The sequence below is a fragment of the Erithacus rubecula genome, assembly GCF_903797595.1.
Source record: "Erithacus rubecula genome assembly, chromosome: 5".
NCBI lineage: Eukaryota > Metazoa > Chordata > Aves > Passeriformes > Muscicapidae > Erithacus > Erithacus rubecula.
Genome location: NC_136687.1, coordinates 46,930,187 through 46,953,204, shown reverse-complemented (window position 1 = coordinate 46,953,204; position 23,018 = coordinate 46,930,187). Strand labels below are relative to the sequence as shown.

The following is a 23,018-nucleotide window of genomic DNA, read 5'->3' as shown; positions in this document are numbered from 1 at the left end:
AAAACAAGCTGGTGCTTTGATACCAGAAGGGGCAGGATGTCCATGTGGGCAGGGCATTCCCCCAGCACCAACACTGCTCATTTACAAATATCCCAGCCTGTGAGGTAGCTTGCCAAAAGAAATACCACCAAGCTGCAGTTTTTTACCACATGATGAAACAAAAGCCCAGAACAAACTCAGTGTGTTCAAATTCAGCTGTGTAAACAGGAGGAAGCTGGCATGTGTGCAGTCTTTTAAGGGTAAGCCAGATGTGGATGCAGCTGTGGTGCATCCCTTCCAGAGGCAGGGTCTGAGGAGCAGGGACTCACACAGCCCTGTCTGCCCTGCTGCCTGCTCCCCTCCTCAGCACAGAAACTAGGGCTGCTGAGTTCTGCACTGCTCTGCATTAAGAAAGAGCATTTCTACATTATCCTAAGACTTTGGAATTAAAAATCAGTTTGGCAGACTTTGATGATATTTGCTGGGGACTCCTTCTTCAAAAGGGGGAAATCGCAAGTGGAGGCTTCTTCTTAGAAAAAAAAATTTTTTTTTGTTTAATTGGGATTAATACAAACAGTATTCTGCATTATAAAAATAAAAAATATAAAAATAAAACCTTCAAACCCCACAAAACTCTGACAAAAATCATGCAGCCCCTCAAAGACCTGAGCTGTGACCTGATTGGTTTTGTCAGATAATATTGGATATCACTGAAAATTAAAAGCATCTTTCAGGAATGTGGTGCTTATAAGATCCTATCCATATGTCAGAAAATCTTAGGCCTCTTGTGTCTGAGATCAATTACAATACTGTATAGGAAATAAGTGTTGATTTGGTGCAAGTGTGGAGGGAATTTTGTCCATCTTAGTTGAAACCAGCCACCCAAGAACTGGTCTAAGGAAGTAGACTCCCACCACATCAGAAAAGATGAAGAAGGATTTATTAATTCTAGCCTCACTGGGAAAAGACCTCTGAGAGCTCTGAGAGCATAAGGTTAGTTTGCATTCACCAGTTATTGCCATTTTTTTCTCGGCCTTGCTCTCCAAAGGGCAATGGCACATCTGATCCCTGTTTGGCATGGTCAGGACCTGGGTACATCCTGAGTGTCACTCATAAACCTCTGTCACCCAGTACAGCCTACAGACCTCTGCGCTCCAGCAACTGGGGAGAAGGAGAAGAGAGCAGGAGAGAGGAAAATACATTGCAGCCCGTGGACACACCCCAAGCGCAACAGCACCAATAAGCTGAATTTCAGAGTGATGTCTTAGCTGCTGGCGTGTCTGGGTTCACAGTGAGGCACTGGCAAGCACAGCCCCAGAGGGCCTGGAGGGATGCAGAACAGACATCCATCCCATGCAAGAGCTGCTGCAGTGCCAGAAATGACCCTCTGCAGCTGCAGGCAGTGTGCAGAGCCTGGGCCCTGCAGTGCTGCAGCTGGCCAGTGACTGGTGCTGCTGCCAGGAGTAAGGTCATGAGCTCCAGGGATGTGCCAATGAAGAGGATTTGGGGAGAGTGGCTTCCCAGCTTCTCAGCTCACACCCTGCCATCAGGTGTCCTGTGAGCTCCTCTGACAGAAGGTGCCTCAGAACCATGTATTCTGGTCCTGGGTATGCTGCTGGCAGTCAGCTTCTCAGGGAAAAGTGACCTCACAAGAACGTGGCACAACTGTGTGAAGGCTGCTGACAGAAGTTACCTCAGAACCACATATTCCAGTTCATAGAATTGTAGAATGGTTTGGATCAGATGGGATCTCAAAGACTTTGTTTCCAGCTCCCCATGCAGTGGACAGGAATCACCTTCAGTAGACCAGATTGCTCAAAGCCCCATCCAGCCTGGCCTTGAGTCCAGCAGTTCTTTTGGTGACTTATCAGCCCCCCTGCAGAACCGGCTGCAGCAGCACACACAGAGCCAGTGCCTGCCTCTGACCCACCAGCTGTGCAGGCAACAGTGACACAACAAGGACAAACATCATCCAAACTGCCCCTTTGCTCTGCAAACACCCTGCTTGCACCCAGCCTTCCCACCCTGATTAGACCCCAGCAGTCTCTCTTGACCTTGACAGGCTTCAATTCCCAAATAGCATCTGATAATGGGTCTGAATACAGATTTTCTCATTACTGACAAGGACCATTCCTATCCACAGTAGCAGGGGCTTCCTGACCATTCTCACCACCATCAGCCTTTGCCTTCCACCTCCATTCCTGAAGCCTCTCTCCAGGTGTGCTGCTAGTCCAAGAGCAGGCTCAGAGAAGTATTGCATAGGACTTGTGCCATCAGAGAGGCAGAAAGTTTGCAGGAGATGAGACAGCTGCCACCCTCAAGGATTTGCATGGTTCTTTCTTAGGAGCCACAAAGAGTGCTCCAGGGGAGCATCAAGGCAGGAACAAAGCCATTTCCTCCAGACACAGAAGGAAACGGCACTCGTATGGAAAAGACTGACCAAGGGCCAGCAATGACCTCATCTCAGTATACTGACTGTGTTTACCACTGAGATGGAGCTCTTCAAATATGGACAAAGAAAAAAAATCAAAATCTGAGTAGGTAGGTCCCATGCTGTCAATAGCAGCCCTGTTTGAGTGGTGAATGTTGGACTAGAATCCTGCGTGAAACAAAAAGTGAGATGGCATATAAACCTAAAATATGTTTTTCTGTTTGGTGTAATTGGTATCTATCTAGCTCTGGTTGCTGTAAACCTTTGCAAAATATCCTGTATATATAATATACCCTGTATTTTTAAGGTAAACAAATATAGGGTTTTTTCACCTATAACCTAATTTAATTTGAAGTACAGAGTAGAGAACAACAGAGAATAAACAGAAAACTTTTATTTTTGACAAAAACATTTAGGGAGTTTAAATATTTTGATTGAAAAGTGAGGTCCTTGGCAAGACCTGCATTGTTCCCAAGCACTGAATTCCCACTTAGACAAAGAATTTGTGGGTGGGACTTGGCTCCAGGCAGCTGCTCAATTGAGTAACCTCATCAGCAGTACAGATGTAACATGGACCTACCATTTCTCAAATGTCAGAGGACTGAGCTGGACAGTTCCCACCAAACCCTTCTGCAAAATGCCAGTGCTTGGCTCAACCAAGGACAAGTCATGAGAAATGCTGAGTTTCATGGAATGGGAGGCTGAATGTTATGAAGACAGCTCTTTTCTGGACAGCATTTCAGTGTTTTACTGGAGCCACAGCAAAGCAATTATTAATGTCCCCAAAGCCCTCACAAGAAGGTGGTGAACTGCAAGTGGCCACCACCAGCAGCCAGGTGGGAAGAAGTGCCCCATATTCCTGAGGAAGCATTGGCATCAGCTAAAACCCTGGTCTGGGCTCAGAGAGCAGCACTGATGTGACACATTATCCAGAGCCTTGGGAAAGCAGCCCAATTTCATAAGCTGATGATTAAGTGAACAACCTTCTTGGCCTGACCATTGGTGCAATTTTTTTAAGGCTCACCTTTAGGACAGGTGCATTAACTGCAGCACAGCAGCCTTGGGACTGGAGTACCCATTGCCACAGAGTTTGTGGCAGGGTTTGTGCTCCTGGAAAGCACAAGTGTGATGGAAAAGGTTCTTTCAAGAGAATCACCTGTGCAAGCTGGGAGATGTGTGCCACTCTAGTTTCAGACTCTGGTGAAAGCCAGGCTCAGCACAGCCCCCAGCTCTGAATGGTGCCTGTGCCAACAGAGATAGGTGATGGCCATCAGTCCCTGGGAGGACCATAAGGTTGATCCATGAGAAGGTTTGGCAGGCAAGAAGAGAAAATCATGGTGCTGTGATGCTCAAGACCATTGCACTTTTGAAAGGCAAGCAGAACTCTGCTCTCTCTAGTGACACAGCACATTCCTTGTAGCTTATGGCTCTTCTGACTGCAGAAGTGAAGGAAGAAGCAGGTTTATTGTTTATTTGTTGTGTCTTTGTTCTCAGGAAGCACCAAGGCCAACAGTAAGTGAGCCTGCAAGCGTCCACAGCGAGGACCTGTGGAATCAGGAGCACCCATTGCCAGAGGGTTTGTAGCCAGGTGCCTGTGGAGACTGCAGGTGGGCAGCAAAGGGCTGAATAGTGCCACCCATCAAGAACAGAGCAGGCACTCTGTTCTTGAAAATAAATCCCATGTTCAAGTAGTCAGCTCTGAAGGTACTGTACTGCTGCTTGCTCTTCAAATCAGAAATGCTTTGCAAACAGCATCCAAATCCATCTGAGGTACTGAAGTGCAGGTAAGCTCAGGTTTTGTGGGGGAATGCTGAGCTGCTCTTTGTGCTGCAGCTGGGGAGGATGCTCAGCCAACTCTGGCTGTTCCCACTGAAGTTGTGACTGGATGGCACTGGCAGCGAGTCCATGTGGACAGCACACTAGCTGGGAAATGGTGCCTGGTCCTGCACCAACCCCACACATGGCCCCTCTGTGCAGCACCAAACAGCTCTCTCCTTACCTGGGATGTCCCAAGGGCACCCTGACTGAGCCACCACAGCAACCAGCACTGGTCTGGGACCCAGCCAGGCAGCCCCCAGCGTGCCCCACAGGTAACAGAGCCTGGGGCCACACAGGCCACCCCACCCTGCCCCAGCAGGGTCAAGGACACCCCCAAGCACCGTGAGCCAGTTTCCTCCTCTCGTTTCCCCAGCACCTATTGGAGGTTTATGGGTTTCCTCTCTTATGACAACTCGACTGCTGCTTCATTGTCTGAGGTACAGGGGGACACCTCAAGCAGGGAAACCATCATTCAGAGAGCTAAAAAGTGAAAAAAAGACAACTTATGTCTCTGAAGCAGTTCTCACAGCCTTTCCTAGCCCAAGGCTGAGCACCTCACTGACTTGAGGGACAACAGAAGTGCCAAAAGCTGCTCCTCCCTTTCATTTTAAAAATTAGAAAACAGCACCCAAATTATTTTTTGCCTCCCAGGCAGGAAGTGACCCATACTCATCCTGCCACATCTAGAACTGGCAGGTTGGGGTCTGGCTGGGTGGGTGACTCTCATTGCTCCATGCCAGGATCGAGAATACTGAAAGTAGTGGATCCACATGTCACGCAGCTTTTAGGAATGACTTCCCAGCCACAGACTGGTGGGTTTGATGGGTTTGATCAGTCTGGGAATACTGTTTATTGGGAAGAATTGAGAACTTTTCAAGTAGATTTAAAAAAAAAAAAAAAAAAAAAAAAAAGGAAAAGATTTGGAATCAGTGTGTTTCTCTCGCCTGCAAGATGCCTGGGAGCTTTTGTGTCTGTTTAGCTGCAATCTCCTGGTTCCTTTGTTGTCGGAGCGCATTTCACTCTCGTGTCAAAGTGTGTCAACTCTAACCTTTCCCTCTGCAATGCTGGCACCCCTCCAGCCCCCCACCCCGCTGCCTCAGCCAGCCACAACACCCCCTGCACGGCGAGCAGGCACCTCCTCCCCCTCAGCACAGGCAGAAAGGCAATTAAAACTGTTTAGGTATTTTTGTTGTTGTTGTTGCTGTTGCTTTCTGAGGCTCAACGGTGTAAATGTGACTTCTGCTCAATTAAGCTCTGGGATAAAAATAAAAGAAAAGGAGGTCTTAGAGCTGTTCTTTAATTCTGCACATTAAAACTGGAGCCTGAGATTTACCGAGACCCCCTCCCATCACTCTAATTGAAGGGAACTTTCAAATAAATCCTCAAATGAAGATGTCTCCAGCCAAAATGACCATTATTATCCACAAGCAGGCACACATATATATACACACACATATATATATATTTGCACACATATATACATGCATATATACACATGCACACATACCTATATATAAACCCCAAATCTGTTTGTGCCTATTCCTGCTAATGCTAAGGGTACATTCCTCCCCATTACACCAGCATTTGCACATTTATAGGAGGAATAAAGAAGGAAAAGAAAAAAGATGCATGATACATGCGGAGGAGCCTTTCCTCTGCCATCCAGAGAAAGAAGAACTAAAAGGATTATAAAAGTTCAGATTAAAATGATATAAAATCTAGCATTTGGCTCCAACACTAGTGCCTTGGTCCTCTGTAGCTAATCTGTATGCACTCTGTGACCTCCTCGCAGCGAACCCTGCTAAATATATTATTCCCACGGGGGCTTTCACTGCTGCTTGGTGTCAGAAATCAATATGTATGAGGCGCGTGGATGGGAATTTCTAATAGATCTGCCTGGCCCTGTGCTGCTTTTCAATATCTGCCTCGGACTATTAGTGCCGGCTCGGTGCCTGTGAAATAACCGAGATAATCTTTTAAGGTGCACTGTTAAGGTGGAACCTAAATGTTGCCGTTCCAATTAAAACAAAATATATATACATATATATATTTTATATAGATATAGATAAATCAGTCAACACAGTGCATAACCTTGTGTGTAGCCCGATTATAAACAATGATGGGGATTAAAGTATTAGGGCGAGTATGCTAATGTCTAGATTTCTGAGGAAGAGCTTTAGTTTCTTTCTTTTTTTTTTTTTTTTTTTTTTTTTTTTTATTATTAACGGAAAATTGCATGGATTCGCGGGAGGAGGAGGGAGGAATTAAAAGTGGAGGGAATGAGGGATGGCACATTGTCTGTGCAATCGCCTCCATGCCGGCAGAGCCGGGGAGGTGAGAGAGCGAGATCGCTGTGCTCCTGCAGATAATGCACCCATTTTACCTGAGCAACACCAGGCTGTGGCTCTGCAACACTCTCCATTTTAGACTGATTTGTGTATGGTGCAGTTACTGCCTGAGTGAGCCTGAGTGGGTTTTGGGGGGGTTGTTGGGTTTTCTCAATTGTGGGGGGAGCCTCTTCCAGTTATTTGCATTCTTGCCCCTGGCTGTGGTTTCCCCTCACTCTCCTGAGGGTGCTGTAGGTGGGCAGCAGTGTGCAGGTTGAGGGTTCCCCTGCAGCCCCCACCCAGGGCAGAGTGTGCCCCCACGCAGGCAGGCAGCTGAGCGAGGCTCAGGTCTGAGGGGAAGGCTGCATCCTGCTCTCTCATTCTCTTCTCACTCTTTGTTTTCAGTTGAATGCACAGAGGAAGCTGTCTCAGCTCAGTGCACAGAGGTGCGGCTATAAAAGCAATAACTTGCTAAAGGACTGCTCGCTCTCCCTTTTTTTTCCTTTTTATTAGGGGAAAGGTAATCACTAATCCATGCATCTGCTCCCCCAGCTTTACAGGCTTCCAGGCTGAGCTCAGCCCTGCGCTGGAGATGACAAGTGGAGAGTCACCATCCCAGAGGACCCGTTTTAGTCACGTTTGGCTCTGCTGCCCTTGCGAGGTTGTCACCCTACCAGAGGTTGAAGAGCTGGCACACGGCCCTGGTATTTTTCTTTCCCCCTCTCTCCTCCTTGCACACTTCACTTAACATGGCCAAATCCACCTGACAACTCTCCAAAGTGCTCTTGACTGCTTGTCTGGCCTGGGCTGGAGGCAGAGGGGGCAGCAGCCCACCATTAAGGATATGGGTCTGGGGAGAAGCACAGGGAGAAATCTCTAACTTAGGAGTGCTCACACTGTGTCAGGCCTGTCCATCAGGATAAAAGCAAAAGGCTCCAAAAGGAGATTTTATGCATTTGAATTTCACAGCAACCCCTTGAAATGAGAGGAAGATAGAATTGGATCCGTTTTGTTCTGTTTTACGTAATAACTGTGCTTTTCTCCACAGGTGCCATGACCCTGCAGGATGCAGCCCTGCTCCTAGAAACAGAGAATCATCAGGGTTACCTGAGCAATATGAACATGGCTTTTCAGACACTTTTCTGGGTCTGCTTCAGTTTCTGGTTAAGCATTAGTGTGGTGCACAGACATAAAGTAAAAAAAAAAGCCAAACCAAAAAAACCCCAAAAACAAAACAAAACAAAATAAAACAAAAGACACAAAAAAATACTCAGAGTGGGTTTTGGAGCTTACTGTTTTGTTTGTTTTCTGTTCTTATGCTCAGCCATAAATAAGCCACAAATCTCTCTGTCCCTGAAAATTTTCACCTAAATATACTTCTGCCCCACGCACTGTATATAAATAGATCAGAGCAGCAAAGCTCAATTCTAGATTTAAAAATCCACCTGCAAAGACTGAAGGTATTTACACCCAGGGAGTGGCTTTCCAGCAGCTCCTCTGAGAAACAGGACCAGGCAGGGATGTGTGCACATCTCAGTTCTGCTGCCTAAGGTCCTGGTCCAGCATGGAAGCAACAGTTTTGAGAGCCACAGGAACTAAATTCCAGGTGTGTAGTTTGGATTAACTATCCCTTGCACCTAGGAAAATGCAAATGTTTACAAAGGGCTCCACCATCATCTGGTTTTATCCCAGATGCCGAGAGGCAGCTCACTCTCTGCCTCAGCTTCTTGCAGTGTTTGTAATACAAACACTTCTAATCTAAGGAATGCAATTCCCAACAGTTTAATAGGGCTGGAGTTCCCTTCCCGCCTTCCCTTTCCCAACCCATCAATTAGGTAGGTGTATGTGAAAACAAACAACCTATGTGTTTGCTGCATCTCTAAGGAGGTGTAATGGTGAGAAGTGCTGGTTATGTGCACTTACTGATGGGGAAAGAGGAGCAGAGTGGGTCTTTGCAAACTGCAGGTTTGGTTTTTCCATGCGTGCTGAAAAAGAGCAGCTTTCAGCAGCACAGGCAGTGCTGGAGAAGGAAAAGGCAGGGGAAGGGCTTGCAGGCATGCCACAGCTTTGCAGAGTGGCCATGGTGCTGCCAATAGCAGGAGTGGTGGGAATGAGATCCAGAACCTAAACCTGATGCCCCAGATGGGGCAGGCATCAGGCTGTAGCCCACAAAAAATTCCCCTCCTGGGTGTGGAAATCCCTCATCTCTGTTTTCCTGATCCATTTAGTCTCCTGTCTTTATGTTCATGGCAGCAGAGTAGGCCATGGGAGACCCTTATGGTCCACAGCTCATGGTCACTTCTAGTTTTCCTTGCTTTAGTCCATGCTGTCAGACCTGAGTCTGTATTTAAGCAAAAGAATTCCTCTAATACATTTTTAAAATCTACACTCACACCTCTACTTCAGAGAAGTTGCACACCTCCAGTTCTCAAAGAAGCCTCCAAAGCAGCAAAAATCCATGTGGGGCTCCACCAAGCCAGTGAGTGACACATGAAGCACCCCTTGGTCTTCTGAGTAACTCCTGTGGTGTAAAATATCACCAATGTGTAAAATCACGTGAGCACATATCAAAACAGCGTGTGAGCCATTACTGACAAAACCACTGGAGCTGTCAGGGGGAGCAGCCTGCAGGACCAGCTGCTCCTCACGTGTGCCATTATCCCATGCCATGTTCACGCCGTCGCAGCACCAGGACAAACGCCTGCTGAGGCAGAGCCCTGCTTGCTCTGACCTTTTGCCATGACCTCTGCCTTATTGCCTCACAGACCACATCTGCAAAGATGGGATTTGACAAGAAGTGCCACGGCTCTTCCATCCTAAAGGCAAATAAATGTCCCTTTCGATCATGGCTGTCACACGCCGCTCATGGCTGAGTGACACCCCAGCCGAGCAAATTACTCCTACCCTAGTTGCTGCCAGCATCAGAAATACAGTTGATTTGGAGACACCCCTAGATAAAGGCAGAACCAGAAGTAAACCCAGACTACAGGTCCTCCCTGTAATACTCACATGCAATATAGGTACCATGAGCACCCAAGTGAAAAAATCACTTTTGCAGTAAGCACAACCTTTTTGAAGGTGGGCATTCCACAGCCACACTGTGAAGGAAATGCAGTTAAATGAACTCGGTAGGAACCAGCTGGTGGCTGTAAGGGAAGTCACACCAGTGCAGGCAGATCAGCACCCTTGTGCTCTCTCATCAACACAGGTTGATGGTTCCACACTGGGAGTGGTTTATGGCTCTTTCTGCTGCGCATGGGGTTCACAGGCACCAGCAAACAGTGCCCAGGGGTCGGGGAAGGGAGTGGCAGAGGCATGCTGGTCTGTGGCAGGGGCCTGTGCAAAGACAGCAATATCTGTTTGGATCCCAATCTGGCAGTGAAGCTGGAAGTCAAGCCCATGCTGTACATGAGGCATCAGCATAGAAAGCAGCCACCACCCAGAGCATTTATGGTGGCACAGCTTTGAGCTTTCCTTGCATGTCCTGGGGAAAAAAGCTACCACTTCCAGGTGGATGTTGAGATCCCTTTATCCATCCTGTTGCAGAGAGTTCCCACCACACCACTTGAACACTATGGCAGCTCTCTGAATTCCTCTTCTGGTGTCCTACTGAGGTGCTGTCTACACCTCTGTGGGCCAAGTAAGAGCCAGACTTAAAATGTGCCTGAAAGCTGCTTGTGACAGTTGTCCGTAAGAGTATGAATGAAGCAAAAATGTCATCCAAGCCTGAAACAGCAAGCCCAGAGCTGCACCAGAGAGTGCAGAGCCTTGGGGTCAGCACAGGCATTGTGTCACACCACATCTCTCCTGTGCCAGGCCCCCGGCCAGAGCAGGGTGTCCCTGCAGGGCATTTCCTGGAAATGTGGCCATGCCAGACTCCTCAGAGGCTGGGAAGGGCTTTGAGCAGCACATACCTCTCCTGAGGGACCAGGGAGAGGCAAATGCTCTGATGCTGCATGGGAGGAGAGACCAGGGGCTGCGGGCAGGGCCAGGAGCTCAGGTGCTCCTACAGGGTCACGGCCAATGTTGCTTCCCCCGTGCACACCCAGAGAGCACCTGCTGGGCTTTATTCCTCTTCTATTTCCTCTCCTTGTAGTGCTGCCACCTTCATCCCATGAAAGGGTGGGAGACTGATTGACTGCACATTTCCCAGCACAGCAAGTGATGCATGCATTTGATAATAGATGTTCTGAGGGTTGGTTTGTTGTTTTTTTAATACCTGTGTACACCTCCAGAGCTGTAGCACCTTTATTTGTGGAGGTGCATGTTTAAAGCAGTGCTTCAGCACTCCTTCTCTGGCTAAAGCACCCTCTCCAGAAGCTCTGGGTCGCTGCCAAAGCCTGGCAGTGCTGGCGATCCTGACCCGAACCTGGGTTTCCCGTGGAAAACTCCCGGGAGCAGCGGCTCCTGCAGGGCAGACCCCGCCGGGCGAAGGGCAGCGCTGTGCCGGGCTCGGCTCCCCCGCGCCGGGGCCTCTCGGGAGCCAAAGCAATTCATCCCTGCCCTTCTCGGCAAATTGCTCCTGTGACCACACAAGGCGAGCCGCCCATTCAGCCCGAACCCTGGCCGCGCATTATCCAGGCGGCGAATCCCGCTGAGCCTGGCATCTCAGCCCCGCTCCCGCAGCTCGCCCTGCCTCCCAGAAGGCAGCTCCCAGGAGCTGCTACTGTGACAAAGGCAAAACTCCATCCAGTGGAAAGCAGGCAAAGTTTTACATCTCCCAACTCCCCCAAAAAATTATGCGTGCAGGTGCTGCCACGCTTGTATTCGGTCCCAGCTGCTCCAGCTGCAACCTGCAGCTGAAATACCCCAGGAAAGGAAGGGATTTCCACATTGCTACACTATTGGTGCATGGGTTTCCAGTGAGAGAGAGGCCAGATCTCATAGAATTGTTCAGTTAATCAAGGTCTGTTTTCCCTCTTTTCCTCTCCATAAGGAAATAGGCGTTATGGAGACATTCAAGGACAAGGGCAGGAAGAAAAGGGGAAAGAGGGGAGAGAAAGATAAGGAGTGGGAACACAGCCAAATTGCACAGCATGTCATCAAAGAAGTAAAAAGCAGAGTTAGACTAACAAACCTAATCTCCAACCCAGCACTGCCCGTTAACATTTACATGTCCACACAGATGACAAGCAAATGCAAATGCTCTGGGAAATGGTGGCACCGATGGGTCCAACAGCAGAGATGCTCTTTGGGCTGTGCCTTGTGCTCGGGCTGGCTGGGACGCAGGCACAGAGGTGACTGCAGGCACACCTGCAGGTGTGTGCAGCAACACATGGTCACAGTTCTGCCCCTGCTTCTGTGCCTGGAGGTGTTCCTGCCCTAAGATCCAGGAGCAGAGAAGCCACATCTGTACAGAGCAGCTGCTGCCCTTCCCAGGCAAGCCAGGAGTCAGCCAGCTGCATCTGGTGACCCTGTAAGGCAGTCCACTGTTTTCCATGGCTATTGGCAGCTCTGGTACCCAGCTCAGCTGTGACCTATGGGAATATAGTAGTGGTGGCATTAGGCACAGGCATGTCCCTGCAAACTCAGATAGGGGATGGCTTTGCTCCCTGAGAGTGTCCTCCCCTGCAAAAGTGGCAAACACAGAAGTGGTAACAAAAGTGTTCGAGGGAAAGGCCTTGCAAAAAGGGAATTCAGAAGACAAATATCATGTTCTGGGCTGAAAACAAAAAGCAAGTTTCCCATCCTGCAGACGAAGTCTGCCACTCCCCAGCTGCCTCCCCACTCATTTGCAGGCAGAAGCAAGGGAAAGCAAGCAACACTCTGCATTTAGAGTAATCTAAGAAAAATGCTTAGATTGCTTTTGCATGGCTCTATATTCCAGACTAATCCACTTCAATGCTCAGAGCCTGAAAGACTGCTGAGGCTTGGCACAGCTCAGTGCAGCCACTGCAGCAAGAAGAAATGCTCATCCACCAGCAACAACCAAACACAGCATTCCCAGGTGCCAAAAGCCACAAGTTTTATCTCCTGCAGTTGCAGAGGGGCAGAAGCAGACCACAGTTCCACAGGTGTGGTAATGACAGCAGAAGGCACTTGGCCCTCCCAAAAAAATAATGTGGAGGAAGAACAAGGAAAAAAATTCTGCCTTTAGTTGAACAGATACCAGGAGCTCTAATGCCCACTTTGTTTAAGGAGAAGACATTTGAAGGAACAGCAACAACCCACAGGAGGAAGAAACACAATGCTATGCATCCCACATCTTGTGCAGATTGCTGCCAAACTGGTGGGAAGGTGACACATCACAGGCAGAACAACAACTTAAAAATAATAATTAATGAATTATTAGTGACAATTGGAAAAAAAATCCCATTCGCTTATAGAAATGAACGTTGGCTTCTGGAGTTTCCAGCAATAATAAATATTTAAACACCTCCCTTGTTTTAACATAAAGCAGAAGAGAAATGCAGCAGTCACAGTGGGAGCGGTGAAGTGTCAGAACAGCAGCGAGGAGTGTTGGATCAAAACACGGTGGAGGCTCACAACCCATCAGCAGGGAGCAGGGAGGGGCCACCCCAGCCCCCAGAATGGCACTGCCAGGGCATCACCATCACTCCCAGAACATCAACAATCACCCTGGATATCACCTGCCTCTGTGCTCAGCACACCAGGCCAGGAAGCTGACAAACTGGGTTGCTGGTTCTCTTCAGTGGAGCCAGAGATTGAACATGGAGCTTTCACTGTGCATGTGCCAGGAGAGCATCTCTTCTGTCTGCTCCCTGGGGCACAGTTTGGCATCTCTGGGAAGCATTTTGGCTGGTGGTGCCACAGCCATCTGCTTTCCTTGCCCAGCTTTTCCTTGCCATCATACAAGTGGTATTTAATGCTAAGGGGATGCCCACCCAAAAATCCCTAGCCCATCCCAGCTGCTTCCAGCCTTGCTGGTAAAGAACCAGACTGATCTCCACACAGCTGCCGAATTAACCCTCTTCTCACTCCCTCCTTTTCTCCTAGCAAAGTTGGTGCAACATCTGCAGTTCACATCACCTAAAGCACCTATTACAAGGTCCCATTTTTGGCAGTTCATAGCTTTACTCAGACTTTTAATCCTGCAGGCTGAAACCTTTCAGGCAAGACATCTCCCTCCAGCTCAGTGCCTGCCTTGAGCTAGGTGTGCTTTCAAATTCCTAGCAAAACCAACTCAGCTGTTTCCAAGAAAATAATTAGGAAAAAAAAATTAGCTAAAGCCTGGCTTTCTTTCACCTCTTTTCCAGAACCCTTGCTATGGCCAGAGAAAGTTCAGGACATGCCAGTGATGAATCAAGCACATCTTACTCTCTGCCCCTCAGAAATCCCCCTAGATTTTCTCATCAGCAGCATTTTAGGGCACACGTAACCTACATATTCACTGCTATGATTTCAATCTGCATCAGCTTCCTGACCCTGCCATGCTGGGGATTTAGAAACTTCTACATTGACTGCTTCAGCCCAGTATCTGCCACCATTTCCCCGTGGAATCCAGTGGCAGAAGCAGAAGAGCAGCATCCCACACACTTGATGGAGCGCCCCTCTACACACCAAACACCTACCTAACTTGCAGGTGCTCCAGCCTCAAGCTCAAGCCTCTATGCAGCTGCAGCTCCATCACCTTCCCAGGACACAAAGCACAGAGCTGGGGACTGCTGACAGGAGCCACAGCATCTGTCATATCTGCCTTCCTCTAGGGAATAGAGGAGTTAAAGCAAGGAAATACAGGGGAAAGAGGAACAAAGAATGAGAAAGAAGAACTGAGAAAATGAGCTTTTCCCTCTGCCTTGCTGGGGAGCTGCAGTTTTCTCTGGATGCTGCAATTCTATCTTAGGTTATTGAAGTAAGATGTGCTAGGTCACAACAGGGAAAAAAATCATCAGATAATAATCCTGTCTGTGCTTCATCTCTGTGGTGAGACTGCCTCAGGATCATCCCCATCTTCTAAAAGCCACTCTTTCTAGCAGAACTAGGAAAGGCTAGAGTAGTGGTCTCCAAAGATCTGTCTAGTACAGCTGTGCCTCTGGCAGGGTCACTGTAGATGGAGGTTGGGTCCTGTCCAGTCACCATTCAATGACACTTTATCTCACTGCTTGCATTCAAGGCCTGAAAGCTGACAAAATATGAGCCCTCCTTCTGCTCTTAAATTCCCATTTGCTCTTTGGTGAGATTAAGATTACCTGTGTAACTGGGCCTCCAGTGGATTGAAAAGTACAATTTTTGTGCATAATGTTTGTGACACACTTCAGATGAACATATGGAAACGATGACAACTTCGTTACACAGAGGATTACATTTAGTTGTGTGCAGATATTCATCCAACCTATTTTAGCTTTGCTGCCTCTGTCTGCACAAAGTGCCATTCCATCCCAATGACCTCCTTGCAGAGACCATGTAAAAGGTTATCAATTACTGCCAGCTTCATCATCTACTGAGATGCCTTAAACAGTTATGACATGAGAATTCATGTTCCTTCTGTGTACTACACTTGGTATTGCCAAGCTGTTTGAGTTTGAACTAACCACCTAAAAAAAGGAAATACTCCACCACCTGCAGAGTCATCTCTGACCAGACATTTGCCAGGCCCAGCAGGCCAGGCAGCAGCAGAGGCCAGGAGCATGAGAAGATGCTGCCCTGGCTGTGTGTGCTGAGAGGTGGCCAGCCCGCGCGTGCTCCAGCCGTGCCTGCGCCGACACGCAGCCTGCCATGAGCATCACCCGGCCACAGCCAGAGACACACTGGAGGCAAATGCTCTGCTTAATTGGTCTCAGCTGGAAGCTGCCCTGTGCATGTCAGCGTGTTTAAGAAAGCAGGTCTACAGGAGAGAAGACACTAGAGTAACCAATTAAAGAAAAAACCCAGCTCCCTTCCCCCTCTTTTCCCTCTCAGCCTTAAGCCCTGGAAGTTTGTTTTATTTGTAAGAAAGAGTGTTTCTCACCGTTAATGAAATCAACTTGAGAATAAGGTTTTACTGTTGGTATTTCTAGGTCTAGTACTGACAGTATTTGTGGATATAGTTATAGAGACCCGGTTAAATCGAGTCAAGGTCTGCACCTTTATTTCTTCTTCTTTGCTTTGTGTGGTTTTGGTTTTTTTTCTTAAAAAAGAGGAAAGAAGTGACACCAGGAAACATTTCTCTAGTTCAAATCCAAGTTTATTAGCCTGTAAAAGTCTGTTTCCACACAGTAATCATAATAAATGAATGAATGTTTATGGAGCGTAGCATAAAAATATACAGAGTCAGCCATAGGTTAGAGTTTATGATTACTCACAAAAATTAATCAGCAGATCACATGGCTTTGCATCAGAAAGGCAAATCAGTCCTAGGAATGCAAACAATCAGGATAAAAAAGCAAAACAAGTAAGAGCAGAGTATGAGAAAGCAATAATTACTTCACAGTTCCTAATGTGGGTGACACATTTTGCTAGATCAGGTTATTTACTCACTAATTCTCCAACAAAAGGTTGAAAGTCAGTTGTAATAGTTCTGCATTAATCTCAGTCAACATACCAGCTGCTCAAATTCACTGTCAATCTCTAGGTATGACCATTAGAATGTAGGCATGTAAGAGACTAGGTACACTCAATAGCCCAGGTCCATCTCTACAGCCTGATGGCCACAAAAACTCAGAGCTGTCCATAGAAAGCTAACATGAGACAAGCAGGTTGAGAGGTTCTAGTCCCTGTCTGGACATGCCAAAACCTTTTCTCTTCTTAGAAACCTCCAGCACACTACAGGCTCCTCAGATCTGGAGAAGTTCACCTCTCTGCTAGTCAGCAAACCTGACACCCTGCATGGGAAGGGTGCTGGACACCTGGCATAAACTTGTGTGTGTCACATGTACCAGGGAGACAGCAGTGTCCCCCACAGGGTCCTGTTTGCTTTAGTGCTGATGTTCTGTAGGGTTGTGTCCAATTGCCAAGCTGATGTATGGGCTTTGCTCATAAGCTACATCCAATGCAGAGAAGACCCCTGTTAGGAGATTTGAGTAAACACCAGGAGTTTCTGACCTAGACTAACTCTTTTGTCTCTTCCCAAAGGAAAATGTCTAGCCAAAAAGAAATGGATTTCTTCTAATGCTTTGGGCTTTCCTGAAGAAGTGCAGAGGGTTAGTCTTATTAACCCTGTGAAGAGAGCAGACTTAAAGGAGCAAGGGAAGAAAGGTGCTTTTTTTAAAATGTAGGATGCTTACACACATCATCAACCAAGATGGGGAGAACTGCACTGAATAATTAATCCAGGCTCTGGCTGACATCATGACACCTGCAAATCCTTCTACCAGAATACTGAATTATTTTCTATCAAAGATCCCTGACTCTGCAAGTCCAGGCCTTATACAGACCAATGCACCCACAGTCACATCATTTTCTGTTATAGGGAAGTCATATTACACTAAGCAGCACCTTCAGAGTCAGCTGGAAAATTAACCCATTAAGGCTAACTTCTAAAATGTGTTTTTTCAGGAATGGGCAGTAGCATGATAGATTATTCCTGATTATTACATGAATAATAAGGTGAAAATCCTTTAATATCATCGGAGAACTTAGAAGGGCAGTGAAAATCTTCCAGAACATCACAGCTTCTTTAGGTAATCTAGATCCTTTTCTTGCAAGAATAACATTTTGCTACCTGCGTTTCCTTCATTCTGCCTGCCTTGGGCAAAGCTGCTCTGCTGAAGCACCCAGTGACCCAGCCAAGAGTGTTCACCCTAAAAACCAAACAGCAAACCAAGAGAAACCTACAGGGGGAGCAGATCCTGCAGCACATCTTTCTTTCCTCAGATAGATACAGTGGTTTCAAACATCATTGTATGTCCTGCAGTTATTACAGAGGAGAAGAATTTCTTTCCTTTATAGATTTTGGGGGCATCTATCCATGCTCAGTGCACACTGGTAACTGAGTAGATCCTTGCAGTGAAGTAAGATCAAATTTATAACTAAGCACCTATATAATATCCTCCAAGTCCACGAGTTATCTGGTAAAGCCCATGGGAATATAGGAGGACAGGAGCCTCCCAGAAGGCACACTGCCCTCTATCACTAGGCTGTTCATAATTGCAGCCTAGTTCCTTGGAAATATTGACATGGCTAGTGGCAAAACCAAATTGAGCCCAACACAGCCTAGAAGAATTGAGTTTCCACACAACAGGGCATTTTCCTTCCTTTAATAGGTTCAGTAGTAAGTTTGTCAGTTTTGGCTTTGAAGAACTACCTGCTTCTTGACTGAGTTTTTATTTTTAGTTGTTTGGTTTTTTAATTAAAAAGTAAAAGCTATAAAAAACTAGAAGTAGTTTTAAACTGCAAGGTTCATGTCTGGGGCGAGTATTTCTTCAGAGCTGAGGGACGTTTTTCATTCAGACCAGTATAAAACAATACTTGAGGGGAAAAAATGTTGAAAGAGAAAGCATTAAAAGAATAGGAACTCAGAGACCTCTTCCTGCTTCCAAATCGACCGTCTCATGAAATGAGTGCATTTCCTCCCTGTGAATTCTATATTTAATCCAGAGAGATCACGGAGTATGCCTGAGCAACCTGGCAGCCCTTTTCCTCCTCTTCAAACAAACCTCAAGATTCACTCTTGTCTAATGAGCGGTCTACGTCTCCCAAGAACATATATCCTTACGGATTTCGATGAGAGCAGACAGGATCAGTGGAAAATCCACTTCTGTTCTTTTTTCTTTTGTTGCTTTCTTTAAAAAACAAAAGGATACACCAAGGCCCCCCCTGGAAAATCAGCTGGCATTGAAGGCATCTCACAGACTAAAGGACCTACCTCATTTTTCGAACTCGTTCAAAATTCTGTTTTGGCACCTAAGAGCTGACTTTCTGCTGATTAAAGGAATATGCGCAGAAAAATGACGTTCCAAATTTCACCAAAATCAGATGATGTGCTGCCAGCACTTGTCAGGAGCCTTCCCACCTATCTGAAGTTGCTTTAATGCCGGCAAGCAGTATGGGGAAACAAAATGTCAAGAGGAAAACATTTCCTTAGCTATGTATAGTTTTTGAGACAGGTAGAGAGCTGAACGTTGAATTGAGAAGCAGTAAAACAGAAAGGAAAATAATATTGTCATTCTCTCACAAACCATATTTGTAATTCCAAGTACTTCAACAGCAACGGGATGATCTATCCTCAGGACTACTCTTTGTTGCAAGAGCTACAGATGAGATTTCACCTTTGCATGCTTCTCCATACAAAGCTAACTGCTAATTTATCACATCACCCTCACTAGTCCACTCTTTTTATACAACACAGGTCTGCATTAATGGGTTTAAGACTGTTCTGTAATCAGTCTTGCTCCTACTTCACTAACCTTTCATAGCCTCAAAATCTTAAAGAAACATTCCTAGTCGAAAAAAAGGCAGTATTTTTCCCTGCTATTTTAAAAAATCCAGAGTATGATGTTACCTTCAGTTATACAACTTATGGGGTTTCCATCAATTGTCAATTGAGAAGGAATAAGCTCTGTGGCTATTGTACCATCACTTCATAAGCATTCATTCCCATATGCAAGACTGAGGTCAGCATTTGGACCTTCTCGCTCATTTTGAGGGTTCTTTTGTAAAAGAAGTTTTCTTTGTTTAAGATCCCACAAACAGGACCTGTTTATGGAAAAAGAGAGATATTTTGAATACTAAAGTCCTTTATTCAACAACACAGAAATATCACAAAAACAACTTTACTGGGCAAATTGAATGTTTTTATACAGTTTTGTACATGCCCCATAAGTGATTATTTTTTCATAAATACACTGTTTTCCAAAACTGTTTTTTTTTCCATAATTGCACAAGCATACATACACCTTACACAAATATCTATTAGAAAATTTAATAGATAACTGCACAGTTCAGAAATAGGAGAACACTGTGAAAGGAGTACATTTCTGTGGCCCATGTTTCTGAAAATACCCTCCTAGTTCCCTGCAATTGTGAAAATGGAGTACTTTCTAACACAGGAGCTGTCTTTTGTTCACTAAGAATACAGTAGAGCTCAGCGTGAAACTGCCAAATTTAATAAAAACAAAATCTGAAACATTTAGCTGTTACATGAGAACCCACTGTTTGATATCACTATGCATCTAACCATGATCAAAGACCCACTACTGCTTTTTGCTGAATGCATTCGACCCTGAATGGTATGTTCATTTAACTACTTTCTTTCTTCATTATTTGATTACAGATATAGCCGGTTTGAAGACTTTACATTCTTCAACATTAATTGTAGGACTTACATACCAGGAGGTCTGTACAAAAGGGAGTATTTTCCCTCATAGGGAGGGTCTGTTATTAATTGACAGAATGGGTACAAGTGCCTCCCTTTCAAGCTTACCATTTTTCATAAGTTTATCTGGGGTATGCCAAATGCTTCCACTAGGCTTAGCGCTCACACCTAGAAGACAGAAAGAGTTCTGCTTTTTTTTTGCCCACACCCTTTTATTTTTACTTTTCACTGTGAGAAAGAAAGAATGGAGAAGAATACAAATTTTCACACTAGAAAATGGTATTGGACCTTGTGAAAAGCACAAATTTTGTAATTAGAACTTGACAATAATCCGATTGACAAATATGTATATAAGTGGGGAGTGGTGGGGAGGGCAGTGGGGAGAGACAGGCCAGAAAATGGATTTCCTTCTTCGAACATCACTAATTAAAATGCTCTATGCACACTACATTATATATATACTGTTTCAGCAGAATGTAAAAACCTCATGGTGCAAAGGAACAACATCTGAAATGAAAACCATATGGGTAAATCAAAGAAAAATCACCTCTCATTCATTTTCAATAAGTAACAGGTATGCTTGTTTGTGTGTTTAACAATTTTGAATTGACATGTAAAACACCACAATTACAATATACAGATCCATCAGTTCTTTAAAACAAAACAACGAAACAAAAAAGGAACCACAACAAGACATGCAACATTAGGGTATTAGACAGTAATTACATTGCTATGAGTATCTTTGTACACCTAATGTAGCCTGAACTTAACTTCGCCTCTGCTTCTGTAAGAGCAATAAGTTTTCCAAAGAGCAAGGCAAGCTTATCAGCCAGATGTGCAAATAAGGCTTCAGTTTGTAAATCTATCAGCACTTTGGTAGAGAAGACCTTGCAGAGCTCATATGGGTATAGCAATCAGTAACAGAGGCCCCTAACCAAAAAGTCTCCAACACAAAAAAATCCTTACACAGCTGCCATACAAACAGACACAAAGCTCATTGAATAGGCATTGGATGAGTATTCAACTGAGGATCACACAAACTGCAAGGGGGGCACCATGAAAGAAGCATTTTAAGTGACATTCCATCTCTGAAGCCATGTATGTGACGTCATATGACGCAAGGCACAGACACATGCACTGAGCCTAAGTCTAAGATGCAGATGTAAGCCCAGCCCAGCTGTGCCCTCCAGTTACCCTGGGTCACCCACGCTCTGGCTGGTCCTGCTGACACACACACGTGACTTCAGGAGGTTTCTCTGCCTCCATCCCTTGGTCTTCACTTTCTGGGCTGTTCCCAATATCTGCCAGCCCTCAAGTACCAAAGCTGGCCTTTTCCCCACCTGCACAGGTCCCACACTGGAGAATTCCCAACTCATCCCTTGTGTTTCACCAAGTAAGTGTGACCAGGGGCCAAAGGCTGAAGTACTTAGCAAAAAGTGGAGAAAGTGCTGAAACAGTAGGAGACTTGCATGTGCTGTGCAACATTAACCAGTTATTTCCATGCCCAGCACCTTGTCTGTGAAACTACCAGTAGGCCTGTTTTGTATAAAATTATAAATCTATCAAATACATGGCACAACAGCATTCACTTACTTTGGTGGCATGGCCTTCTCACTCGTGAGTGGTATGACAAAGCCAAACAATAGAAAGTGATGATCAACTGATAATAAGCATCCCTAAGTAAAGAATCCTCCACATTTTTTATGGCCTGTCAGCTATATCCCTCTGTGTGCTGCCTTTCCAAAGAGCAGACATTTCTTCCATACAGCTACAACAGGAAGAAGAACAGCAAAGCGTTTTTGTGGGGGCTTAAGGGACTAGTAACTCAGCAAAGCTGAGAACAGTGGACCAAGAAACATGTGGGGAGAAGTGGTCTTCTTTTAAAAGCTTTTTAAAAAAAATCATTTTTATACTGCAAAAATATCAAGGCTCTCAAATAAGCACAAGTGCAAGTGAGACCTAAACCAGTCCAACTGTCAAAACTCACTTAACTGTGCAGAGCTCTACCTGAACCAAAAGTATGGCATTTTATTTTATAAAATGTTTACTCCATTGACTAAAAATGTTACATAAGATCTTGTAGGTGAAGGGTAATTAAGCTGAGTCATCATTTTTCCTAAGGTCTCATACTCTGTTTTGCATCCTAGAACAACCTTTATTTAGATGACTAGTTTTACACATCTGCCTATGCTGGGCGCTCCAGCTCAAAGCACAGTGAAAAATAAGTCAGACACCAGACAGCATTTTTGGAGAGATACCCCTCTGTAAAGCTCCTTTGGAAGCAATGCAAGTGCACAAACCACTATTCTAATATAGTGCTTGAAAGATTAATTTGAAGTGTTACCTCTTCCCCTCTCACAACACCACAACAGAAGGTAATTGCTAGATGCATCACAATCTTTTAATCTTGGAAAACTTGGCATCAAGTCTCTATGGAAGGATGCATGGTAAAACAGTGCTGCAGTTGCTGCTGCTGCTGCTAAACAACTAGCAAAATAATAGTTAAAGCTAGAATTTATTGCTCCGGATTTAATTTGCAGAACCACACTGTTGTGTACAAACCGTTTATCTCCATTGATGCTCAGACATGATTGTCTCCTTGTGTCTAAACACACAAAATACAAGCGGCTATCTGTACAGTTTACAGTACTGAAACACATATATTTGAAAATGAAGTATAGATATGTTACTTTTCAAAGATACATGACTTTATAGCAGGGGTTTACCCAAACTTTTTTTTTTTTTTTTACAGCCACTTTAAAAATAGACAACAACTTCACTAGTATAGCTAAGTTACATCAAAGAAAGAATCGGTGTACTAAATGTGAAGAAGCTGGCCAATTCCCCAGGCTCACAGATTTTTGTCTTTTGCTTTTGAGGAAACCCCTATACATAAATGAAAATAGTATCTGAGTATATTCTTCAATGGTGGACTAAGCAGTTTCTTAAAACAAGACTTTAGCTTGCCATTCACTTCGGACTGCCTCGAAAATAAGATACACTACTGCTTAAAAGAACCATCGGAATGCTTCAGCGCTGGGAACAGGTGTTCTCTAAAAAAAAAGCAAGAAAACAAGTTAAGCTTTCTTTTGTGGCATTGGCATATTCCACTTCTAGTTGTTCTTTTCCCTTACATTTTAGGCATACTTTCAGTTATCTAGGAACAACATGGTGCCTCCCATTGCCTGACAATTAAAACACCCTTCTCCAAACACACACCATTTCAGGATCATACGCAATACATTGTACTCAGTATGTAACACTGAGTCTA

At 45.4% G+C, this 23,018-nt stretch overlaps 1 protein-coding gene across 5 annotated transcripts in view; it reads right to left on the bottom strand.

Moving 5' to 3' along the window:
• The window catches only part of CXXC4 (CXXC finger protein 4), a 141,176-nt gene that overhangs the window by 96,950 nt on the left and 21,208 nt on the right, over positions 1-23,018 (bottom strand). The window contains exons 3-4 of one of the 5 annotated variants that reach the window (XR_013774376.1): positions 19,856-22,800; positions 17,147-19,128 (exon numbers count right to left, since the gene is read on the bottom strand). The exons of 1 other annotated variant lie outside the window; for it this stretch is intronic. Coding sequence is in view for 2 of the 4 variants with exons in the window: in XM_079306767.1 (XP_079162893.1) it covers positions 22,756-22,800 (45 nt within the window). In the remaining 2 variants the exon portion in view is untranslated. Of the gene's footprint in view, positions 1-17,146; positions 22,801-23,018 lie in introns of those variants that run through there. 3 more of the 5 variants (XR_013774377.1, XM_079306767.1, XM_079306769.1) reach the window with 3 other exon arrangements.